Raw genomic sequence first — 26,954 nt, forward strand, 5'->3', positions numbered from 1 at the left:
AACCACTTTTGTTCCCTTAGTGGTAGGCACAATTGTATTTCCATAGATTATGGGAATCTGAAAGTGATGTGTAATCATATTTCAAAAACACTGAGTCTTTTTCAAACAAGTCTGTGAATACAGTGACTGTCTAGAAACGAAGCGTATTGAATCTGAAAGTTAAATGTGAAGCTAGTTCCTGTACCAGCGCGCCCTCAATGCACCTTTTCAGTGACGTTTCAAGGTGAATACCAGAAGCTCTGTTGTAAGAGCCAGGGGTTTTCGCAGCTAAATATTTACGCGGAACTTTTGAGTTTAATCTTACGGTTGAACCTGTCGTTGCAGCGCGCGTGCCAGCTGTTTGTTTTGCAAGAGATTTTATGTGAAAAGTGAAAGATAATTACCAGCGGCAGACTTTGACAAGGAACACGGATCTCAGGTGAGTGAGAAGCGGGCTTCGTTTTACCGTACTATGTTTACAAACATCTTTATAGCATAAATTTAAGATACGTTTGACTAACCGACTAACTTGTAAACGTGTTAATAGTTACTGACCTTCACACAACAGTTCCGCAATCTTTAATCCAGTGCTGGAGTGATGCCGTGGCTGTGCTAATACACATTTAAGCTTGAGCGTTTAGTGGTTTAAAAGCTTTAAAACTGATGTTACATTAATGTAATGTTTCATTTTAACGGGTCTTCTTTGAGATAATGAATTGGTCAGTCCCTAGACATTTATCATGGTGTAATTTCCTCAAAATACCCCAGTTAGCCACTACTGGTGTTGTTTTCGGTGTTATAATGGAGATATTTACTTTATACAGTAACTCAGAGACTTCTTCCAACCTGTCAAGAAGTTGAGGCACAAGCCTGCAGTTAGAACAGTAATAAATGCTACTAGTTATTTAAAGCGAGACAACATATGAAAGTTACACGTTTATTATTAACTTATACAGCAATTACACGTGTTTAAATGGCAGTGGAGAGCAGTGTGCAATACAGTAAATGTGTAGTGCAGTATAATAGGCTAATGTAATGGTAATGGCTAGTGTAATAAGCTATTTCAGAATTAAATGACAAAATTGGAGTTATGAAGATGAAAGAAGTGGACATTTTAATCATTGTGTAGGGCTATTTTATGAGAGGCCCTTTAAGACATATTTCACTTTATTCGTGGACACACAATCAAAGCATTCACACAGTATCAAACTCTCTCTCATACACTACTATAACGTCTCTCACACACTATTAAAGCTTCCAGGCACACTATTAAACTCTCTTCCATACACTACTATACGGTCTCTTACACACTAGCAAAGCTTTCACACGCACTATCAAATTCTCTTGCGCAAACTACAAATCTCATTCTCGCACGCGCTATTAAACTCTCTCTCACACAGTATCAAACTCTCTCTCTGGCACACTGTCAAACTTTCTCTCTGGCACACTATCTAACTCTCTTTTGCACACTATCAAACTCATTCATGTGTTTTCAAACTCTCTTGCACAGTACGTTTTGATTGTTTGTTTTTCAATTCGAAATGAAATAAGAAACAAGAAGACGGCTCATTTTTTCGTTTCGTTTCGGCTAGATTTTTCTTTGTTTTTTTTTGGTTCATGGGTAGAAAATGGATAAAGGACAAAATTTGTTTTCCACACAAGTGGCCGATCCCAGTGACGTCATCAGCTGTTCCTGTCACGAACCCATTCCTGAACGTCAGTCTGCTTGCCACCAGAGGTCGCTTTGACATTCACATCTCACTGACTGTTACACCACACCCCGGACTACGTTCCCCATCAGAGATTGTCACCTGTACCCAATCAGAGACACTATTTAAACCCCGGTCTTCCTGTCACTTGTCGCTGAGTATTGGTTTGCGTTTAGCACTTATTCGTATGTTAGCAACTGTATGGAGCCCTAAGTCAGTTTGTTTTCTTGTCTAGTCTAGCCTTGTCTTGTTCCTTAGTCACCCGAGTCTTGAACCCATGCATTGTTATATCGTCTTGTCTGTCTCGCTGCCTGCCTATTGAAACTCTCGCTTGTCTGGATTACTCTATCATCTCTCCCTTCGGATAGCGTTCGCCGTGGATCAACCCTCGCCTGTGTTACGGAATACTCTTTGTCTTGCTGTCTGTACACCTGTTTGCCACTGTCTGACCCTGCCTGCCTTGACCATGTTTTTGTCTCATCTCATCCTCCGCCCGCTTCACGCTTCATTCCTCACTCCGTGACAGTTCCTCTGTTCCATAAACAAAATAATAGTCCTTTATTTATTTATTTTTATTCTTTTTTTATTGCAATCTTTAGAACAACGAACATACAAGGGTGATAACATAAATTACATAAAAATAAACTAAGGCAATTAAAATTTTAAATAGTACGATTTTAAAATAATTTACAGTTTTTGTCCCTTTGCTATTTCTTATTTCTTTTAACGTATACAGGTTCCTTTTTCTATTTTAAAATGAGTAAAATTTTGTGTCTTTTTTTTTTTCAACAAAAAGATAGTCCTCTGACGGTGCTTTCTTCTATACAACCTAACGCGTTTCACAGAAATATTTATTTCGGAAATATTAATCTGCACCCAGCCTGTTTTATTTTGGAATGGATTTAAATCTGAATAATGAAGCTGCGCTACCCACTAGCCAGTGCAAAGAAGCACAGATCAATGTTCAGTCAAGTCATAACTTTTCTTTTCTTGGAACATCTTGTGAAACACCGACTTTTCACAAGCCTAAGCGTTATTATCTAGCTATTTATCAACATATTAATTAAAGGTCTAGGCTGTGCACACTTATAACTTAAATCCTGGCCAAATGAAACGTTCCCGTGTCTATGATATACAGCACAGTAAAAATTGAACTCTCCATTCTCTGAACCTTCAACCGAAATCTCGTTTTTTTCGTTCTTCTGAACAAACGAAAAAATAAGCCGTTTTCTTGTTTCTTTTTTTATTTCAAATTGAAAAACAAATGATTAAAAACATACTGTGCAAGAGAGTTTGAAAGCACATGTGTGAATGAGTTTGATATTGTGCTAGAGAGAGTTTGATAGCGCGTGTGAGAATGAGTTTGATAGTGTGCGAAAGAGAGTTTGATAGTGTGTGTGAGAATGAGTTTTGTAGTTTGCGAAAGAGAGTTTAATAGTGTGTGTGAAAGCTTTGATAGTGTGTGAGAGACATTACAGTAGTGTATGAAAGAGTTTGATAGTGTGTGTGAATGCTTTGATTGTGTGTGCACGAATAAAGTTATGAAATATGTCTTAAAGGGCCTCTAATACTATTTTGTTAAACCGAACACTAAAAATAAGGACAGGAAAATGACTTAACCAGTTAACTTAGCCACCTAAATATCTAGGGTTTGATCAGGAGAGGGCTTTGAATTTTCGGTAGCACTTTACAATAAGGTTCACTAGTTAACAGTAGTTAACTACGTTAGATAACATGAACTAAGAATGAACAATACTTGTACAGCATTTGTTAACCTTGGTTACTGTTAATGTAATGCATTATTAAAATCAAAAGTTTTGCTTGTTAACATTAGTCATACTCTTAAAAATAAAGGTGCTTCACGATGCCATAGAAGAACCTTTTTGACTAAATGGTTAAAATCTGGAGAAACTTTTTGTTTCACAAAAGGTTGTTTGTGGCGAAAAAAGGTTCTTCAGATTATAAAAAGGTAAGAAAGACATGGTTCCTTAAAGAACCTTTGACTGAATGGTTCTTTGTGGAACCAAAAATGGTTCTTTTATGGCATTGCTGTGAAGAACCGTTTAAAGCACATTATTTTTAAGATGCACAGTGGATTAATATGAACTAACAGTGAACAACTGTATTTTTTTTATTAACTAATATTAACAAAGATTAATACTTTAATAAATGTATTGCTCATTGTTAATTTGTGTTAGTTACATTAAATAATGTTAACAAATGACACCTTATTGTAAAGTGTTACCTATTTTTTTTTCTTTCCAATATGCTTTAGAGATCTGTAGTAAAACTGAGCAGTGTAGTTTAGTTTTTTTGGCTGTTCAGTGTGTTAATATAAGTTCACGTCTTTCTGTTGTTGTGACAACGTAGGCCTTCTACACCCATGTGAATACTGCCATGTTGTCAGTAAACAAAAAACTCCCAACATGATGTACCTGCTGATAGATTCAACAGTTGCATTCTTACATTCGAGTCTAGTGATCAACACGGTAACAATAATTCAGCATTTCCTAAAGTTCTTGATGTATTTTCTGTAGGCTTGATCCGACTGAACAAATGGCAGAAGTTACAAAAGAAGAAGTGGATGGTGAAAATGAGGTTAATGACCCACCAGAATGGGCTGAGGATGCAACCAAGGGTTTGAACAATGGTGAAAAACAGATGGAAAGTGCAGTCAAAGAAAAGAGTCTTGGACTTCGAAAGTCAATCAGAGGAAGTTTGAAAGCAATCAGCAAAAAGAGCCCTTTGTCACTGAAAAACAAACAGTCGGAGAACAAAGATGACCACAGCTCAAATTCTCCATTACGACCACTGCGCTCTCCAAGTAAGTGTATAACCACTAGACGTGGTGGAAAAAGTGTTGTTTTTTCAGTGGCAGTGGCTTCACAAGGTCAGTAGTCTAAGAGCGAAAGGAGTGTAAACAGTGCTGGTTTAACCCTAATCATAGACAACCAAGTGAACTGTTAGTTGAAAAACATATGCTTTTTGTTATATTGCTATTATAATAACAATTCATTATGCAAAATTACATGCAAGTAACCCTACGGCTAACCCTAACCGTATAGTAAATACATGTAGTTAATTAATATTACTCAGTAGTTAAATGTATAATTACACTGTAACAAGGACACCTTAAAATGAAGTTTAGCTGTTATGTTAGCTGAAGCTCCTTTTATGTTTTTCTCTTCAGGTTTGAGCAGACATTCTCCCTCACAATCTTCATTTCAGAGTCGAAAGGCAGAAAAACCTTCTCTTACCCGAACAATGTCAGGTGACTGATTTGTGCATGTCACTAGATTGACCTCTAGATAAGTAAAATATGATGTGTGCTATCATGACAGGAAATGTTGATAGTAAATGTTGCAAACAATGCAGAAAGGTTTGTTGCGGAAATGTTTTAAAGGGTTTGGGAGTTTAAGCTTTAGTTCATAATTCACAATGTACAAAAAACAAAACAGCACACATTAAAATATATATTTATTTCTAATAGAACAGTCACATGTACAAAGAATGTGTCCTCTTGACCTTTATATCCTGTTTATTTTGTCATTAGGGTGCATTAAAGGGATAGTTCACAGAGAAAAGAAAATTCTGTCATCATTTACTCACCCTCATTGGTTAATCTTCAAAATGTATGAGGGTACACAAATTCAATGCATTAGTGTACATTAAGATGTTATATTATTTGTTTAAATGTTTTCTTTAAACTATGAATGTTCATTTGGTAAAAGGGTCAAATTTAGGCTGATTGTTGAAGTTACTGGTTAAGTAAAATAAGCTTTTATTTTACATGCTTTTTTTAGAACATTTGATTAATTGAATGATATATGTAATAACATTAATTTGAACTGTTTGTGTTATTCTCAGATTCTGCAGTTGAAATAACAGAATCATTGGCAAAGAGGGGGACATTATTCAGGCAGAGTTTAGGTCTGGGTGTTAAAAAACACAAACAAGAACCACTTGAACCTGTCACGGAGACCATGACTCTATCTGAAGAGCAGACAGAGGTTGTAGATGTGGCGTTGAATCTCACAGACACGTATGCTCTGCCACCGATACCACATATGCCTAGGTCAGGTAAGTGTGTGAGTGCATGTCCTATCAATGGATAGTTATCAAATGAATTTTAAACAGTGTGGTTTCAGATGATAATTGATATGAATGTTTTAGATATTTGGACCGGTTAACATTTTTGTTACACCATTAACTTTTGGGCCATTTGCTTTCCTAAATTTATGTTTAGTTTGTTAAACATCATAAACTATTGATAAGTTTGGTCTTAGACGTCCAGCGATAAGGGGCTGTTGTGAATTTTTTTTTCTTAGAGACCAGGAGACGTTTTGGATATCTTGGAGCAGAAGTTTCTCTTTATTCAGATACTCGCTGCGTAGCGCTGCAGTCATCAAAGTCGTCTCACTAAGGCAGTGATACATTGTAGTTTATATACATTTAGTAGGTGGGCCTTAGAGATATTGACACAGTACTCAGAGGTGACATCCTTTGATCAGATCAAGAACAGAGGATGCAGGACATTACCCTTTCCCCAACTGTAACACCTCAGCAGACCTATCCAAGTAATCATAATGACATCACCAAATGGTTTGAGCACAATAGTTGCGGGAACTAAGACTCTATCAACATCACAAGGATAAGTCACGAGAACTAAAACTTTGCAAACAGATGCCATTATGTTTACATTAAATGCTCAATACAATGTAGATCACCTTAGATCTGTATATGATGTTATGTTAGGATGTAGGATCTGCAGATATTAAACAGATCCTTAAATTTGTGATCCAACAGTCCCCCCCTTTGAGAGTTCTAATAACTCTCACATTATTCAAATTTAAACCCCCATAAATCCATTCTGTAGCCTATGTTTGTTAACATTAAGCCCCATCTTCCATTCATGTAACTTGAAATAGTTACAGGCACATACAGGTCCTTTTCAAAAAATTAGCATATTGTGATAAAGTTCATTATTTTCTGTAATGTACTGATAAACATTAGACTTTCATATATTTTAGATTCATTACACACAACTGAAGTAGTTTCAAGCCTTTTATTGTTTTAATATTGATGATTTTGGCATACAGCTCATGAAAACCCAAAATTCCTATCTCAAAAAATTAGCATATCATGAAAAGGTTCTCTAAACGAGCTATTAACCTAATCATCTGAATCAACTAATTAACTCTAAACACCTGCAAAAGATTCCTGAGGCTTTTAAAAACTCCCAGCCTGGTTCATTACTCAAAACCGCAATCATGGGTAAGACTGCCGACCTGACTGCTGTCCAGAAGGCCATCATTGACACCCTCAAGCAAGAGGGTAAGACACAGAAAGAAATTTCTGAACGAATAGGCTGTTCCCAGAGTGCTGTATCAAGGGACCTCAGTGGGAAGTCTGTGGGAAGGAAAAAGTGTGGCAGAAAACGCTGCACAACGAGAAGAGGTGACCGGACCCTGAGGAAGATTGTGGAGAAGGACCGATTCCAGACCTTGGGGGACCTGCGGAAGCAGTGGACTGAGTCTGGAGTAGAAACATCCAGAGCCACCGTGTACAGGCGTGTGCAGGAAATGGGCTACAGGTGCCGCATTCCCCAGGTCAAGCCACTTTTGAACCAGAAACAGCGGCAGAAGCGCCTGACCTGGGCTACAGAGAAGCAGCACTGGACTGTTGCTCAGTGGTCCAAAGTACTTTTTTCGGATGAAAGCAAATTTTGCATGTCATTCGGAAATCAAGGTGCCAGAGTCTGGAGGAAGACTGGGGAGAGGGAAATGCCAAAATGCCTGAAGTCCAGTGTCAAGTACCCACAGTCAGTGATGGTCTGGGGTGCCATGTCAGCTGCTGGTGTTGGTCCACTGTGTTTTATCAAGGGCAGGGTCAATGCAGCTAGCTATCAGGAGATTTTGGAGCACCTCATGCTTCCATCTGCTGAAAAGCTTTATGGAGATGAAGATTTCATTTTTCAGCACGACCTGGCACCTGCTCACAGTGCCAAAACCACTGGTAAATGGTTTACTGACCATGGTATTACTGTACTCAATTGGCCTGCCAACTCTCCTGACCTGAACCCCATAGAGAATCTGTGGGATATTGTGAAGAGAAAGTTGAGAGACGCAAGACCCAACACTCTGGATGAGCTTAAGGCCGCTATCGAAGCATCCTGGGCCTCCATAACACCTCAGCAGTGCCACAGGCTGATTGCCTCCATGCCACGCCGCATTGAAGCAGTCATTTCTGCAAACGGATTCCCGACCAAGTATTGAGTGCATAACTGAACATAATTATTTGAAGGTTGACTTTTTTTGTATTAAAAACACTTTTCTTTTATTGGTCGGATGAAATATGCTAATTTTTTGAGATAGGAATTTTGGGTTTTCATGAGCTGTATGCCAAAATCATCAATATTAAAACAATAAAAGGCTTGAAACTACTTCAGTTGTGTGTAATGAATCTAAAATATATGAAAGTCTAATGTTTATCAGTACATTACAGAAAATAATGAACTTTATCACAATATGCTAATTTTTTGAAAAGGACCTGTATATCTTATTCTGTGTCTTGTCCTAGATTTAATTAGGTGTAATAGTTCTTTTCAGAACCATAACTGTTGACACATACGACATGGATGGTAACATGTCGTACAAGCTACATGTTGACACAGAAAACCATGTAGCGTAAGAGTGGAAGTCCTGACGTCCATGGCGCCTGAATGGCTGTGTAGTCTGTAGTTTTCTGTAGTCCATTTCCCACGCAGATTCACTCAGATGACTCTTTGTCCTCGTGAAGCTTGTTCATGGATGTCTGAGGTGATGCTTTACTCCAGGATGCTGCTTTTGAAGACATCATGGCATGTACACATACCTGCAACACAAGAAAACAGCAGACCAGCAGTATTCATGCGTATACATTTTTAGACTTTTGTTGATCGTATAGTGGTTTTAAATCTAGTGATCGTATAGTGGTTTTGTTGACCCAGTCTTAAGTCATTTGACACCTATGGACCAGTGAGGTGGGGACAAACTGATGAGGGGAAAAACCTATGAGGAAGTCTTCACCACAGGGTTGGCCCCCGAGGCCTGTTGCACTTCGGTTCTTCCCTGGGCTCCTCACTGGTCTGTGTGTGTCCTAGTCTGTCCCTGTAGTTGGTGTGCGAACTTAACTCTGCAATCACTCCATCCTCTAATGAAACATCAGTCATAGCAAACATCATAACCCATAGAGGATAGGTGAGTGACTGGAGTGTGCTGTAGTATTGTTTTTGGCTGTGAGTGTACTTAACCAGAGTCCCCCAGTGGGAGGAAGTCAACTTTCTTTTGTTCTATTTACAAAGAATCGTTTCATCTTTGTTATAGATTACTGGGGTAATTAAGAACTCACAGCCTTAACAGTTAGCACCTCAGCAAGCTGCCCCACGATTTTGGTGTAGTGAGGAGGGTCTGCTTCAGAGTTGCAAGCAGACTGAGTCGTAGCTGATTTACATTGTTCATTTCTCTTACATACGTTTTGTTTTTCCTACACTCTTTCGACCAGTGTCCAAGTTTACCACAGTAATGACAACTGCCCTCCCTCTTAGGACATTTACGTTTCTGTTGGTTCTTTGTGTTGACCTGAAAGGATGCTGCTGCAATCTTTACTCTTGCTTTAACATCGGAGTCTCTTTCCCAAGTAGCTAAGCAGTCTAGGTTACTTCTGAGAGTTCTGTTAGACCAAGCTAGATCTAGGAATGGCAATGCTTTTCTGTACTCAGCTACAAGGCCATCTGACCAGATGCAGACTAGGGGTCCCTTGTCATCTAGCACACTTTCAGGATCATCAACTATTCCACTGTAAGTTACAGCTGTCTGACAAAATCTTTCACTGTATTCATTCACAGTTTCTTCTTTCCTTTGCACACAGTTAGTGATTCTGGACCAGTCTTTTTTGGGTCCCATGATATTCTTCAGAATTTTCAAAACACCTTCTCTCAAATCCGCTTTACTGGCATGTTGTAGTTCAGAAGTAACAGCAGACTCAAAACTGTTGAATTCAGATTCAGTTAGAATTTGTGACTTCAGCTGTGTGACTTCTGCTAACGACATGTCGTAGAGATGCATTTTGCTAATCAATGCTCTTCTAAATTCAGAAAAATTTGTGCATGCTGAGGGTAAGCTCTGGGATAGTCTCTCTATATCTTTAGGTCCTAGCGCTGTATCGACTGCTTGTAACTGGAGTATGGGGGTTGCAGATGGAACAGTTTCAACCTTCTACCCTACTCTGAGCCCTTTGTCTTGCTATACATACTTCAGCTGAAATTGCTGCATCTTTCTCTATCCTTCTAGTAATGCATTTGTCCTCTTGGCTACACAAAGACTGTAAGTCAGGATAGCTTTCATCTGACTCTTGGTCGTTTGAGTCACTTTGGTTTGAGGCCTTGTTATTGCCCACCTTTTTAGTGAGACAGGACACTCGAGTGTGCAGCTGTTTGTTTTGTTCTTTTAACTTAGTAATACACTGAGCTTGTTCTTGTGCTATAGCTAAACTAAACTCTCTGTGGCAGCAGATAATGCCTTTAATGTTTTTCTTTCGGATACGTGCTCCAAGTACCTTTTTGCATTCTTCAACTGACCATACTTTTTCTGGATCAATACCAAATTTCTTTGTCAAATCCAATCTGACTGACTCTGTCACTATTGAGTCCATGTGCTCTCCTAACAATGATTTGAACTCATTGTCTGTCCATAAAGGGGTAGCTAGTCCACCTTTCTCAGTTGTTGGAATCAACCTAGCATTCCTTCTCAACATTTTGTAATGTCTTTCTGACACAGCAATACATTTCTAACACCTCCCTGGCAAGCAGAGGATAAATTTGTTAACAAAGAACAACTGTTGTTAACCTTCTCTGGCAAAGCAGAGGAAAACCTAGTTAAAACACATTATCATGTATTCAACCTTCTCTGGCAATGCAGAGGATTCCTGAACATAAACTACTAGCACTATACGCTAATCTTCTCTGCCTAAAACAGAGGATAACAGATAATAGCACGTAATGCTAGTCTTCTCTACCTGAATAGAAGATAACTAGTCTGTTAACCAAACCCTGCAGCTGTTTGTTAACACTTCTCTGGCGGCGCAGAGGCTAACCACATGTACTGGTCTGTAGTGGTTCTTTGAATAGAGTAACACTCACCAAATCGTTGTTGAGCTGAAAAATGTTTCTGGAATTCAGTCTGGAACGATGTCTGGCGAGAAGCTCTATCCAGGTCACGGCACAGTATGCGGGCTGGGGCCAACCCTTATCATTTTGTCTGGGTTCCTGTGAATTCAAGTGATGAATCTTCTCTGAACTGACATGATTGTAATTAAAAGGCATGCAAACAAACTAAAAATGTGTCATGCTGCACAGCAATCTACATATACACTACCATTCAAAAGTTTGGGTTAAGTAAGAAAACAATACTTTTATTCAGCATTAAATTGCTAAAAAGTTATAAAAGTTATAAAATTATAATATTATGTTATAAAAGATTAAATGTTGTTCTTTTGAACTTTCTATTTACCCTGGAAGGCATTAGAGTTCCACAAAAATATTAAAGTATTAGTTCACGTCCAGAATACTTTTCACCGAAATAGTGCTAGTTCTCGTGCCGTTGTGGCAGCGAAATCTAAGAAGGTGATGGGCTGCTGTTCGCAGGGGGAACTACAAACCTCAGACCGCTGCCTCGCGTTTCACTCGTAGCTGAAAGATGCCGTGACTGACTCCATAACCTGCCCATAAACAAACAGTACTGTGATTTAAGAACATATTTTACCATCAAATTAAATTAAATTAAATTCAGTATTATAATGAATAAAATCAATTTATGTTATGCAAGGGAAAAGGCGTTTCCATCATGCGAAGCAGTCACTGCGGATGCAGCTGACTGACGTCTCATCCTTGTATATTGCATTGTGTAAAATAATATAGTTTGCAGCACAGTAAAGACTTTATAAATGAAATAAAATGTATACAAACCTTCTCGTTGAAGAAGTGCAATAAAAGAGGCTGTGCTGTGAACCGCTCGCTCCTGTAGAAGATGCAAAAAGTCTGCGCTTTGACTGTAACTCAGCAGCTGAGGTTGTTTCGTCAGAGACAGGCTCAACTCAGCGGTTGGATAGAAAAAAATAACCCAATATTTAAAAACTCATTAAAAAGGATTCAGCAGCTTGCAGAAAAACTACCCAGCACCTGGGTAAATTTTTTAATTAAAAACAGCCCAATAAAATGACCCAGCAGGCTGAACCCAGCATTTGGGTTAAAAAAATAACCAAGCAACCTCAGTGTTTTCACCCCCATGTCATTCAAGATGTTCATGTCTTTGTTTCTTCAGTTGAAGTACCAGGATATTTCTCCAAATAGTGGACTTCAATGGGAGCCAATGGGTTTAAAGTAGTGCACTGATACTGAATTTGTCTGCCGATACCGATAGCCGATTATTCAGAATGATATCGCCCGATACCGATAGTTTGATTTTCTTAAGGGAAAAAAATCTGTCCCGACGCTATTAACTACACAGGGAATCCTATCATTCACAGGGCTCTAGATTAAGACAGTTTTTTGAGAATGTGCGAGTTAAAATTTGACATGATCGCATTTGTGCCAGTGCATGATCTGCGCTGCCTCAAAGCATCTGATCTGCTCCATGCATAAAGCGCGAGCTGCAGACATTGCAGCAGGAGTCATACTTTTCTGATCATGTGAAGTGAGTGAGAGAGGCACTTTCAGTGTGAACGATTTGGGAGCAGAGCCTGGTTTACACAGGGCAGGCCTTGTCTGTCAAGTCACAAAAAGTGTCAAAACCGCATTCTTTGTTTTCATGATAGAATGTACAGGATTTGAAAGCTGAGATGTTGTTTCTTATCAGAAGTAAGAAAGCACAGAGCTTCTTTGTGATTATTAGATGCGAGGTGCGCTACAAATGTTTGGTGTAGAGAAAAACTGCAGATCTGACAATGCTGGCTTGAACTATGGGTGATTCATATGGTCAAATGGCCTGCTTTAATGTCACTATTTTTAACTGTTAATGCCTAATCTTCACATTAATTTTGACAGCCCTAAATTCAGAGATTTTCTCCACTCACAGTATGAGTTGCAGTCTGACCCACTGCCTTTTGATTGACAAGATACTATCGGCCCTGATCATCGGCTGATTTCAAACAATCGGCCGATAGTGAAATAAACTGCTTTTATCTGCCGATACAGATTGTTGGCCGATACATTGGTGCATCTCTAGTTGAAAGTCCAAATTGCAGTTTTAATGCAGCTTCAAAGGGCTCTACATGATCCCAGCCAAAGAATAAGATTCTTATCTAGCAAATGATCGGTCATTTTCTAAAAAAAATACAAATTGATATACATTTTAACCAAAGCACTAGCTCTGCAATGCTCTGCATTAGAAAAGTCACGCTTGTTAGTTCTTCGTCTATGTACTTCTGTTTGAAAAGGAAGGGTAGGATGAAAAAATCCAAATGGCAGTGTATGTTAGCTTTGTCGTTTCGCTGAAGAAAAAAGAAAAAAAAAAAACACTATATACTGTCACACTTTGACTGGATGTTCTGTTCCTGCTTTTTTAGCACACCTGTCTTGAAGAGGACTTGTAGTCAAAGTTATGTTTTGTTCAGTATCTGTCACATACTGACATTATCCAGACCACATAAAAAAACTTCAGTGGCTAATTAGTGGTAAACAGAGCATATTTTAAAATGTTTTTGGAAAACATGAACATAAGGTAGAGATCTAGACAGAGGCATCAGACATTCTTGACTGAAATGTTCCAGTTCCAGTATCAGGACACAACTCAATATTTTGCTCTTTGTTCTCCTTTTTTCTGTTATTTTCTACAGTAATGGAGATTAACAACATGATAGAGATGGAACAATTAGAGGAGGCCTACTTGAATCTACTGTCACTACGTTTGGAGCTTCAAAAGGATCGTCAAGCTCTGGATCAAGAAGACTATCCCATCGAACTAGTTAACAAAGAGAAAGACCTCCGTCTGCTTTATGGCACATTAAGGAACAAAATGTTCACCATTGTACGTGACTCCAGTGCTCATCCGTCACGCTGTAAAGAGCTGCTGGTGTATATAGCACACATTATCCCGGAGGAAGAGAAGAGGCAAGGAGAGCCAGGAGAGATGCAGGGATGGAGGGAAGCATGGAGGGATGCAGTACTAAACGGGGTTCGGGATACACTGAAGAAAGTTCCTCTGGAAAGCCGTGAGCAGAACACTTCCTGGCTGGCGGTGCATCTGGGGCTTCTGGGTAAAGCTGCGGTGGAGGATTTGATGAGGGTGAAGACTGAGCTTCTGAACTCATATCCAGAAGACTTTAATGTGTTTGAAACCTATGTGTCCTGCTATCATGAGGCTGTAGAAGAGCATCTAAAGAGGCTTCTGGAAAAGGTGACAGAGCTGAAAGATTACTACGCTCTTCTAGATTTCATTATTCATCGCTACCCCAGGTGAGGATTTCCACAGTTTAGATTTTGTTTTTCTAAATATAGCAAGTCAGTATAACCAGTGCTTGAAGTGGGCCGGTATGCATGTGCGTACTGGCACTTCTAACATGTTCCCGGTGGTGGAGTCAAAGCATCATTAGAAATGACACTATATAAAATCACACAACAAGGAGGGGTTGCCTGTCATATTGACTGATCACGTGAATGAATGCAAGCAGAGTCGTTCTATGTTAGGATTAGACGTGGGTTAGGTGCATATAATAGGCACACGAAAACTGTATTATATGAACGTCAATCACATGCATATCATGCACGCCAAAGTCAATTTCGTTGTATGAATAGCACACCAAATAGAAACAGAAAATCATGCTATTGATACGCAGTTTTATAAGACTGGGCCCTCAAATCAGTATTTTAAGCAGGTTTTTGCGATCATATATTTTTAAAACGGTAAACTCTGTTCAAACAGTAAGTTAAAAACAGCGCTAATGATGCAAAGAATAGTGACTTGCGTCTAGATGCCGGTAAATTATTCTTTTCAGCGTGTAATTGGCTTAAAAGCATGAGTGTTTTATAATGAATGCTGGCTAAAAGTGTTTTATGCAGTGGTCAGATAGTGATTCTGAATGGATCCATATAGTAGTACAGTAAGATGCAGACATTGTGAATTAGGAAATTTAAGTAACAGTCAGGTACAATGTAAAAAACAATTTGTTGAGTCAACTTAAAATAATTTGTAACCTGGCTGCCTTAAAATTTTAAGTTCAGTCAACTCAAAAAAAGTTTATTCAACTTGAAATGTTAAATTATACTAAGTGACAACTTAGATATTTGAGTTGAATCAACTTAAAATTTTAAGGAAGCTGGGTTACTTACCCATCTGTTAAGTTTAGCAAACACAAATATCTAAGTTGTTACTTAGTACAACTTAACATTTCAAGTTGAACAACTTAGATATTTGTGTTTGCTAAACTTAACAGATGGGTAAGTAACCCAGCTTCCTTAAAATTTTAAGTTGATTCAACTCAAATATCTAAGTTGTCACTTAGTACAACTTAACATTTCAAGTTGAATAAACTTATTTTAGTTGACTGAACTTGAAATTTTAATGCAGCAGGTTAACAAATTATTTTAAGCTGAATCAAATTGTGTTCCTTTATTTTTTATAGTGTATAGTCAGGAATTGTTCTTTTTTTTATTGAAAAAGTTATGTAATGATTGATTGATTGTTTGCAGCACTATACATGCATTACAAATTATGCAAATTAATAAATAATTATGGGGCGGGGTGGGGGGAGGGCACTTCTTTTTTTCTACTTCAAGCACTGAATATAACTTAAAACCAAAGGTTTGATACTGAAAAAGCAAACATTTTTCTTTCGGTTCAGAAGCATTTTTTTTTTAGTTCAGTGCGGCCTAAATGGCCGATTGAGCATGCGAAAACAGTCCAATAAAAAAAAAGTTAATATTGACTTACATTTTAGACATAAGTTCCTGCTTTTGCTGATTCAATCCTGTATGAACTATATTTTTGTGACTCTAAAGTTTCATTTTTGAAGAATATCCTGGCTGTTTGTTCTGTATAATAAAAAAGTGAATGGGAAACTCAGGCTCAAGTTTGGGAACAATAGAAAACACCATAAAAGTATCATACAAATACATATTTCATTATTTTATTGAAATAATCAGCAAAATATGCATGTTTCGTTCAGTTCAGTGGCATTGTTTACATTCATTTCCGCCAATATGACTGACTGATGATGCAAAAACAGTCCAATAAACAAAAAGTTAATATTAATTGACTTACATTTTAGACATAAGTTACTGTTTTTGCTCTATTTCATCAATGAAAATAGTTTCAAACAAAGCCATAGCAGAACTGTTTTTGCTCTGAGCTACACGCAACAGTGTTTTGTTACTGAATCAATCACCGTTTGAATGAATAGGTTGAATGAATGACTCCTTGACTCACTCATGCAGTGATTTGCCTCCACCTACTGGCTGTTTTAGGCTTATGTTTAAAGTATATTTTCCCTTTTTTCCCCCAAATCATTTCAAACATCACTACTTAATTTGTTTTTAAAACATCAAAAAATTATTTATGCATTTGTAACTTCAGGTTAACTGCATGCGTCTAAATGCCACTTCAGATGGAGATTCTGTGCCACCTCTGCATTGCAAACACAAATGTTGTTTTCATGTGATTGGTAACAGCCCCACAGTGTCTTACTATTTGAATTATTTGATTAAATTTAAGAATCTGACACAAAAAAATGATGCATACATTTAATTAGGTTCAAAAAAGATGCCTCTATAAAGGTAAAAGTGCCCATAAAAGGTAAAAATCAATTTAAGCTTATTTGAGAAATTGTTTTCTGTTACTCCAGCAAACTAATCTGCACAGAATATGAAGAATATCAAAAGCTTTAAGAGTCAGTTGTCTACAGCAGTCCTAAACCTGCCAAAGTATCATTTACCTGCAAAATATTATCTAATTATCATCAACAACATTCCAGAAAATGATCATATATCTTTTTTTGTCATTGTCACGCACACACCTAGTATTCAGTACCACGTGATTCATCAGAAATCATTTTAATATGCTGAATTGCTGCTCTAGAAGCATTGCTTATTATTATCAGTGTTCAAAAAGTTTTTTTCCCCCAGAAACATTTGTTTATATATTTGAGTTCAAAACAAAAGGATTAAAGTAGAAATCATTTGTAAGATTCTAAATGTTTTATTGGTCATTTTGGTCAATGATATGAGAAAAAATCCTACGCCAAACCTTTGCCATTCTATGTCAGTGACATCAAACCCCGAATTTTGTTTGATTCATATACCTCATTCACATAAGCCAATCAAAATACCGACCCACTGCGTCAACCGGAGGCTCCAAACATCCACTTCTCAAATCGTGAAAGGTCTAGTGGTCTCATGAATATGTTTTTAAAAGACCTATACACAGCTTTGCCTCTCAGTGTGATAAATAGCTCATCGTGATTTATTCCAGTCTTTTTCAGACCTTTTTTGGATACTCATGTACGATCCAGTTGATGAGATTCATTGTGTTGTGACTGTGAAAAGGTTATGATTATGGCTTTACTTGTGAACCTTTGATTTATGTTTTCATAGTGAGAAGATCATGGGAAGCAGCTCTCTGCAGCCTGAGTTGAAGGAAGAACAGAGAACGCTGCCACTGGACAAAAATGTCCTTGATCAGATAAAAGACAAATACTGTGCTCGCTTACAGGTAGCATGCAAACGTGTTTGTCATCTGAGACAACACTAGAAGCGAGATCGTACTGACAGTTTGATGTCAAACGAGTTTCTGAATTCAGTGTTATCTTTGCGTTAAACAGGCTGACATGAAAACATCACTCAACAGAATTATTGACTTGGAGAATGAGGAAATGTGGAGAGAAAAGAGAAAACCAGAAATTGATGAGGGAATCTACAGCTCACACATTGACATGGACATCTGGACGGTAAGATTGCAGACTTTCATAATTAGCTCACCTTTTCTCGGTTTTACATGGAAGTCAAATGAGCATTAAAAGGAAAGTCCTATGATTTCCCATTTACAAGGCCGTAAACTCACAAGGGGTTTACCAATAGAGGGCAGTATAGGACATTTATATTAACTTGTAGTGGCCTCAAAAACTATTAGCAAACTTATGAACCCTGCTGTCTAAAATTTACTGCTTCCCATTTATGAGTTTGTCATGTTTAAGTGTTTTGTTGTCTGTATAGAATGTATAGGAATCACAGAAGAAACCAGGTTTATTTTCACTGAGTAAAATACATAGAACATGCATCAAATGATTATTTGTATACAAAATAATATACATGACTGTACTGTCAAGATAAAGCAATGTAGATGTTATAGAATGATCTAGTAAAACTTAGTCACTAAAGTAATGGTTTCCTCCTCCTTGAAGTTTATAGCCCATCCAATTCTGGTATCAAATTTATTTCCGGTGGTAAATGTGACTTGAGAAGCTGTTTGTGTTCTTTTTCCGACTAGGAAACTCATATTTATGATAATTCTGATAGCACATGGAGGCAGCATTAAGCCATTGTAATGTAGCACCATTGCATTAGATTTTAAACTGAGTGACATTTCTTTAAAAAAAGATAATAATAAAAATAAAATAAATTAAATAAATAACAAATAAATATTTATTTTCACTTTTCAAGTAAATAATTCAGTTTAGTCCAATTTTAAATGATAAAAAACATATATTTTTAATCTAATTCAGTGACATTTGGACATTTGTTGTTTTCTTTTCCAGCATATTAAAGGGCATGTACAAGGATCTAGAAGAATCGATGTGAACCTTGAGCAGAAGGTTGTGCGTTCCTGTTTGGAGGAACTGAAGACCTTTCCAAAACGGTTTGTGATCAAGAACTAACATATTAATTGGAAGTCAGTTGTGTAAATGTACAGCTCTATAAGCTTCTGTAGTCTATATTTTATGTACAGAGGACAACTATTCAAGTTTTTTTTCACTTAACAGCTGTTATCCACATGTGCCAATTTGACAGTTATTATAGGAGTAAAAAAGTTAAGAAGTTAAGTTAAAGAAATTTAGAGTGGGCACGGTCATTTGTAAATTTTATGGGTCTGGCTTCCGATCTCATCCGCATTCAGCTATTTTTAGCTGTACAAAACAGCTCATTTTGCTGCTTGATATTGCAAATTGGTGTGTCTTACCATATTTTTAATGTATTATCATAATTATGAACACACTGGTTTGTAGTGCAAACAGTTTTACCGTTTAATGGACATTGTTATTCTTCTTGTTAATTCCATAGGGACAGATTTGGTGGTAATGGTAGGTTTAAGGGGGGTTTAAGGTGTAAGGGATGGGTGAACAGTGAAATTACAAACAATTACCTATATTAATTACACATAATAATGTAAGTACAATGTAAATACATGTGTGTACACAGTAAGTGCATTGTATCAAATGATTAATTTAAATGTAAGTACATAGTTAATGCTACTTACTATAAAGTAGGACCGTTTTATTTCTCTGTATGATTGATTATGGTTATTTGTAGGTTTGAGTCAGCATTTGTTGAGTGGAGCAGTCCTCAGTCTAACTCCTCTCTCTGGGCAGAGTATCACATCAGCTACATCAACAGCTTTAGTGCCCTAAAGTAAGTCATTTACACAGCACACTACCCAAAAGTCATTTTCAGCATTTACAAAGCCAGGAGGTCTTTAATAGAAGGAGAAAAACTATTTGTTACCATTTACATTTGTATAAATGGAAGAATTTTCATTTGATCTTCTAATCTTTTCTCATAATAACTTGGTTTAGTTACCAGCTGTCATTCTAAATACCATGAATAAAAACCAACCAAGCAAACATAACAATTGGTCACGTGATTTCTAGGAATTTGTGCTGGCAGTCAGGCAATTGACAGGGGAATTCCCTGGCATCGGGGAACACCTGATAGATGGAAACCAATGGATGTATGTCTCCAAAATTAAACCAAAGGTTATTCTAACTAAACAAGGGGGTTTTAAGAAAGAACTTTTGCAGATTTTTTTGCAGAAAGCACTGTATTAAAGTAGCTACAGTTTTATTATGACAAATTCATCCTCTTGTCTGCTTTGTTGTTAGGGAGAGAGACATGGTGGTGGGAAAAAAAATCAGACGAACAGAAAAAAAACACATTTTATAAATCCATTTATATGTTTCTCTTTTGAACAGCTGACGCCACAGATGATACTATATAATTATTAATTTTTTCTCTAGAGAGCACATGGAGAACTATAAGGACACCTGCCCGATTCCACTGGAGCTGGTCCAAAAAGAAATAGATGGACTGACCACCAGATTGAGTCAAACTGTGATGGAGAAATTCAAAACAGATGTCAAGGTGTGAGCTTGAAATGTACACATCTCTCATTGTTAAACAATGGCAGTAGTTTGAGAGTAACACCAGACAAATACAGTATGGGCAGGACAGTGATATTTATTACCAACAGAAGACAAACAACAAAACAGTTGAGGTGGGAACACAATCCAAACAATAGGACAGGACACACAACTAGAGAACAGGCTGGGTGGGGATGGAAAAGCTCCTGGTTGACTCTACAGCAGTGAAGCAATAGGTCAAGGAACCAGAGGTTTGGAACTAACAATAGACAAACCACAAGACGATAAATTCACGACTAGAATTGCCAAAACACAAGACGCACGAAGAACGCACACAACAGATGCAGTGAACTAGCAAATACATGAGGGAAAGGAGCAAAATATAATGGGAGCAGAACACATGAGGAACAGAAGAACAAACTCAAGCAAGCGAGGACTAGACAAGTACTAAATGTTAAGGAGGAACAAGAGGAACACAAACAGAGACAGAGCTATGTTCTCAGACACAAGACAAACATTGAACAGAGACAAGACAGACAAGACTGTCAGGGCAGGATCCTGGCACTCTCAATAGCTATGTTTCTATCACCCTGTTTTCATGCGCATTTTGAAGTATCGCATCAGAAACGAGTGATAAATAAATAAAAATCCCTTAATTCGCAAAAACGTTTTTACTCTTGCTTGAGGTGGTTTTTGACTTGTGCAAAAAAGGTTAATGCGAATAATGGGAAATGGAAACACATTTGCTGAATAAATTCCTCCATACGCATCAAAAAAATCACGTGACTTTGCGCAATAGGATGGCAAAACCTGTCTAACCAGTGGACTGATCTCGTCAAACAGCATCTAATGTTGTTATGGTCGTTCTGCGTTCCCAAACAGCAGGCATCCAATTCCGTAAGCAATGACTGCATTTATTTTGTTTCTACTCGCTCTGAGGCGCAAGTAATTTATTAGATATGAAAATTATTATATTTAGTGGCTTCTCCTACATTTCTTTTTGATTAAGTGCCAGTTTATCAGGAAGTGACGATTTTGTTCTCTTTGACTTGTTGAATGGAAACGGTGCTTGTTCACAAATGTTTTATGCGATATTCCATTTTTTGTGCATAAGTTCAGTTCGCAAGTTTGGATGAAAACCCTGTTAGTGTCATGCAGAATTTAATAGGCAAACTACTTTTATATATTTCTTTTAATACAGAGCAATATTATACACTGGTCAGACATAAATTTATGACCACTGACAGGTGAAGTGATTAACACTAATTATCTCTTCATCACAACACCTTTTAGTGGATGGGATATATTAGGCAGCAAGTGAACATTTTGTCCTCAAAATTGATGTGTTAGAAGCAGGAAAAATGGGCAAGCATGAGGATTTGAGTGAGTTTGACAAGGGACAAATTGTGATGGCTAGACGACTGGGTCAGAGCATCTCCAAAACTGCAGCTCTTCTGGGGTGCTCCCAGTCTGCAGTGCTCAGGATCTATCAAAAATGGTCCAAGGAAGAACATGGTAAACTGGAGACAGGGTCATGAGGGCGGCCAAAGCACCTTGATGCACATGGGGAGTGAAGGCTGTCCCGTGTGGTGCAATCCAACATATGAGCTACTGTAGCTCAGATTGCTCTAGAAGTTAAAGAATAAATCCACTTCCAGAACAATGATTCACATATGATGTACTCACCCCCTTGTCATTCAAGATGTTCATGTCCTTCTTTCTTCAGTCATAAAGAAATTATGTTTTTTGAGGAAAACAATTCAGCATTTTTCTCCATGTAGTGGACTTCTACGGTGCCCTGAGTTTAAACTTCCAAAATGCAGTTTTAATGCAGCTCCAAACGATCACAAATGCGGTTGTAAATGATCACAGCTGAGGAAAAAGGGTCTTATCTAGCGAAATGATCGGTTATTTTCATAAAAATAATACAATTTATATACTATACTATGTCAAATGCTTGTCTTGTCTTACTCTCCCTTAACTCTGTGTGTTCTGGCTCATGACAGTTAGGATATGTCGAAAAACTCAGATCGTATTTTTCCCTCAACTTCAAAACTTCGCTGTCTTACCTTTTTTGTTAAGGGTGTTTGATCTTCTTTGCATGTTCACTTGGTGAACTGGGTCAGACTGGGTTGAAACTTCTGCAGCGATGTAGGGTGATTTTGAAATGATTTTTGAAGTTGAGGGAGAAAACTCCAATCGTATTTTTCAACAAACCCTAACTGTCTTGAGCCAGAATACACAGAGTTCAGGGAGAGTAAGACAAGACGAGCGTTTGAGATCAAAAAGTATTTAAAATGCATTTTTTTTTACGAAAACAACCAATCGTTTCGCTAGATAAGACTCTTCTTCCTTGGCTGGGATCATTTATAACAGCATTTGGGATCGTTTGAAGCTGCATTTAAACTGCATTTTGGAAGTTCAAACTCGGGGCACCATATCAGTCCATTATATGGAGAAAAATCCTGAAATGTTTTCCTCAAAAAACACAATTTCTTTATGACTGAAGAAAGAAAGACACAGACATCTTGGATGACAAGGGGGTGAGTATATTATATGTAAATTGTTGTTTTGGAAGTGGACTTCTCCTTTAATGCTGGTTCTGATGGATAGGTGTGAGAATACACAATGCATCACAGTTTGTTGCATATGGGGCTGACCCCTGTCCACCGCTGAAAGCACCAACAGTGGGCACGTGAGCATCAGAACTGGACCACGGAGCAATGGCAGGATGTGGCCTGGTGTGATGAACCGAGTTTTTTTTTAACATCACATAGATGGCTGGGTGCATGTGCATTGCTTAACTGGGGAACACATGGCATCAGGTGGAGGCAGTGTGATGCTTTGGCCAGTGTTCTGCTGGGAAACCTTGGGTCCTGCCATCCATGTGGATGTTATTTTGACACGTACCACCTGCCTAAGCATTGTTGCAGACCATGTACACCGTTCATGGAAACTCTTTCAGCAGGATAACGCTCTGCCACAAAGCAAAAATGGTCCAGGAATGGTTTGAGACAAACCTGTGGGACGTACTGAACAAACAAGTCCAATCCATGTAGGCCCCACCTCACAACTTACAGGACTTAAATGATCTGCTGCTAACATCTTGGTGCCAGATACCACAGCACACCTTCAGGGGTCTAGCGGAGTTCATACCTTGATGGGTCAGGCCTGTTTTGGCAGCAAAACCCTATTGAAAAAAGCAGCATATGCTGGTTAGGTAAGTTTTGAAGCATGGTTTGAGCTGGTCCTTAGCTGGTCATGAGCTGGTTTAAACTGAACATGTGCTGGTCCTAAGCAAATAGCTCCTGCTCAGGACCAACTAAGGACCAGCACATGACCAGCTTATGACCAGCTAAGGACCAGCTTAAACGACCAGCCATGTTTCAAAACTTATCTAACCAGTATATGCTGTTTTTTTTTCAGCAGGGAAGGGGGACCAACACAGTATTAGGAAGGTGGTCATAATGTTATGCTTGCTCGGTGTATATGTGCAGGATTCTAGAAGTAAATAGATCACTGAGGTATAAAAATGAACAATAATGTCTGTGAATATGCAACTGGAATTTGATGATTAACTGAATATATACATTTGACAGTGGAGTGAGTGAATACTAAGTAATAAAGAACTTCTGCCTTTAGCCTTTTCTTAGGAGACAAATGACGGGAAAATGGTTTTCATTTGATGAAGACTTTACACAGCTGATCAGCAGAACCAAGACTCTTTCTGAACAGAGCAAGTGCATGACCCCAAAACTTAAACAGGTGAGGGTGCAACCAGTTTGTTTCATTAATATACACTAATGTAAGCACTATGCTACAGCTTGAGAGTGGCTCATGTTCTCTACTGTATATTTCTTTCACTATTTCCACTGTCTCTTTAGAGTTTTGTGAACGAAGTTCACTTTTTCGTGGTAAAGGAATATGTATCTCAACTGATGAAGAATAACTACTTATGCAAAAACAGGAAGAATGAGACAGCTGCCACTAAGATCACAAATCAGTGGGAGGAACTAATGGAAATTTTCCAAGATATGGTACAGTCTCCATCATGCAACTCTGTACAGCTGTGCTTTTTCATCAGAACATCCTAACCTTATCATTTTTTGTAGAACTCTACTTCAGATTGGCTCCATCCGGTTGGGAACCAGCTGAGCAAGATCATTGGGTGCAAAAAAAGCGAAGTAAAAAACAACCTAAATCCATTAGTTCAGAGCTACCCAGACATCAGGTGAGAGTCATGTTACTTGCTGAAGATTTACAGTGTCTGTTCATTTTACTTTAATTCAACAAATGTTTTACCCATTTCAGCAAGAGTCATCTTTCAGCGGTGCTCTACTTCCGGGGAATTACAAGAGGCAGGGAAAAGCATATTATACTACAGCATCTGGAAGAGGAGAAACAGAGGTCTGGTAATACTGGAAATAAAAACCAGGCTTTCTTTAGTGAAATTCAAGCAGCAGTTAACACAGACTGCCTGGCTGGTACACCCTTCTCCTGTCTGTCCTTCTTTGTACCAGACAGCTAATGCACTTCATTTGATTTGAAGTGGAAATAATTGTTGCACTGTTTGAAAGTGACCGTATGTCTAATACATTGTATGAACAATAATATATTATGAGCAAAAGGGAATGTTTTCATGCCTCTGTGCATCCTTCATGGTCTTGAAACATTGTTGCCTTTTCATTGTTGCCTCTTGGGGTTAAACATGGTTTTAGAGTGTTGTGAACATACCATTTGTTAATTATAACTAAACAGTAAATAATGATAAAATACCACTAGGCCTTGATAATGTGATATTTCTTGATACCATATCCTCAAGAATCTTTCTCAAAATGCAAGCCAGTTTCAGTAATTTATACAAACAACTATGAACTCACATTCAGGTCATGTTAAATTAATGCCTTTCTGATTGTTTTCACTCAGAAATGTCTTATTACAGAAATAAAAAAAAAAGTTGTAAATGTTGAGAACCTTGTCAAAATATCTTCTGTACAAGACCAGAGATCTCTATAATCAACACACAGCTGTGCACTTTCCGATAACTAATTACATGCATTATTATATAGTTATTCTCCTAAACTGTATTTTTCCTAAACACTAATCTCCATTTTTAACAATTGCTATTTAAAAACATTTTTCTGATTTTTCATTTTTTTGGAATCCAAACTTGGACTGTTTTTTTGCCCTCTAGCGGTTGAAGTATAAAACTGCTTGTTACTTGCGGAGGAACATTGTTGTGGTAGTTATGTGAGTTGTGCTTTGGCTTTGTGGATGAATTTGTTGCTTGAGGCCCACAGCTGTGGCCATGATCATTTTATCAGTGGAATGTAGGATCTCATCAAAACCTCCCCACTCCAGTAAATTCATGTCAGGTCAAACGGCTCAGGGCGGACACTGATTTATATATCACTGAACAAAGGCCTATCATTGGGTTACAGTCCACAACAGTCCAGTGGAAGACTTGATTGCTTTTGTATTCTGTCAACTATATTTTCAGGTTTATGCAAACATGCACTTAAGTCTTTGGAGGTTTTGCATCTTGCTGGATTTGGAGTTTGAAGTGTTTAAATCAAGACAACAACAACAACACAATAGTCATTCAGTTTCAGCTCTGAGTTTATTGCATTTCATTGAATATCATTGGGTAATTTATTTTCCTCATTACTTTGAATATGTACTTGATTTCTGTCTTCTATATAATATAAATATGGTTTATAGCAGGTGTTAACAGTGATCAACAACCATTATTAATGAAGGGCGGGGTTGCTATAAACACCGATACAGTACAAAGTACTTCGATTTTAAAGGAGTATAGATTATATTGATTAGATGTCATTTTCAAAATCTTATTCGCATATTACAAGAGCTTGTCACCCAGCGATAAGCAATGTTATTCAAGGAAATTGACGTAAGATAGTGGGATAGTCTTACAGATCCGAAACAGCTATTTTTTGTTTTTTGTTTTTTTTTTTTGCTTCAAGTGGCAGTCTATGGAGCCATGAAATAAAAAAAATAAAAAAGGTAAATTAATTTTCTGTTTCAAAATTCTGACTTTATTTTCGCAATTCTGAATTTACATCTCACAACTCTACAGGAAAAACAACTCGTCATTCTCTCTTTTCCCCTCGGCTCGGAGTTTAAATCCTACACTTCTGGCTTTTTTCCCCCTTAGAATGAACAAACTCACTACTTTTGTTAAATCGAGTTATAAAGTCCGAATTAGGAGATATAAACCGTCACTGCCGTCACTGCTGACCTATTAGGCCGTAAATACCAAGAACACTAGCACACATGGTGTTATTTAGATATGAATATGGTTCTCAGGAGTTTCTTTGTATTAAAAGAGCAGTTCACTTCCAAAACAAAACTTTACAGATAATGTACTCACCCCCTTGTCATCCAAGATGTTCATGTCACGTTCGATGTACTAGAAATGAGGTCAGGGTCCAAAATGCAGGGAGGGAAATTTTAATGAACAAAACACAAATAAACAGAACAGAAACACAATCTAAAGCATGATCAAAACGGAGGAACACACACGAAGACAATGCAGCCAGAATGAGTAGTGGGAAATGAGAGTTCTTATAGACCAGATAATTGTGAACAGGTGAGAGCTTTGATGAGTGCCAATGACCAGACAGGTGTACAATCAGGGAAGTGCAGTGCAAGGAAGGGAAAACAGCGACCTCAGGTGGCTAAGGGAAGCCCCACAGCCCAGATCATGACAGTTCATGTCTTTCTTTAGTCATAAAGAAATAGTTTTTTTGAGGAAAACATTTCAGGTTTTTTCTCCATATAATGGACTTCTGTAGTGCCCCTGAGTTTGAACTTAAAAAATGCAGTTTAAATGCAGCTTCAAAGGGCTCCATACAATCCCAGCCT

The 26,954-nt window shown here is 37.8% G+C and overlaps 1 protein-coding gene across 1 annotated transcript; it reads left to right on the forward strand.

Annotated features, from left to right (window-relative positions):
* The first annotated feature begins 121 nt into the window (after nt 1-121).
* exoc3l4 (exocyst complex component 3-like 4) lies at nt 122-26,024 on the forward strand. Its single transcript, XM_051126781.1, has 14 exons — nt 122-418; nt 4,226-4,512; nt 4,879-4,959; nt 5,556-5,768; nt 13,560-14,178; nt 17,311-17,428; nt 17,538-17,663; nt 18,471-18,571; nt 19,243-19,341; nt 19,947-20,070; nt 23,712-23,834; nt 23,954-24,106; nt 24,182-24,300; nt 24,381-26,024. The coding sequence occupies exons 2-14, from the start codon at nt 4,245-4,247 to the stop codon at nt 24,595-24,597; spliced, it is 2,361 nt and encodes a 786-aa protein (XP_050982738.1). The 5' UTR covers nt 122-418; nt 4,226-4,244; the 3' UTR covers nt 24,598-26,024.
* The last annotated feature ends 930 nt before the right edge of the window (nt 26,025-26,954 follow it).

The sequence above is a fragment of the Labeo rohita genome, chromosome 13, assembly GCF_022985175.1.
Source record: "Labeo rohita strain BAU-BD-2019 chromosome 13, IGBB_LRoh.1.0, whole genome shotgun sequence".
NCBI classification, from domain to species: Eukaryota; Metazoa; Chordata; class Actinopteri; order Cypriniformes; family Cyprinidae; genus Labeo; species Labeo rohita.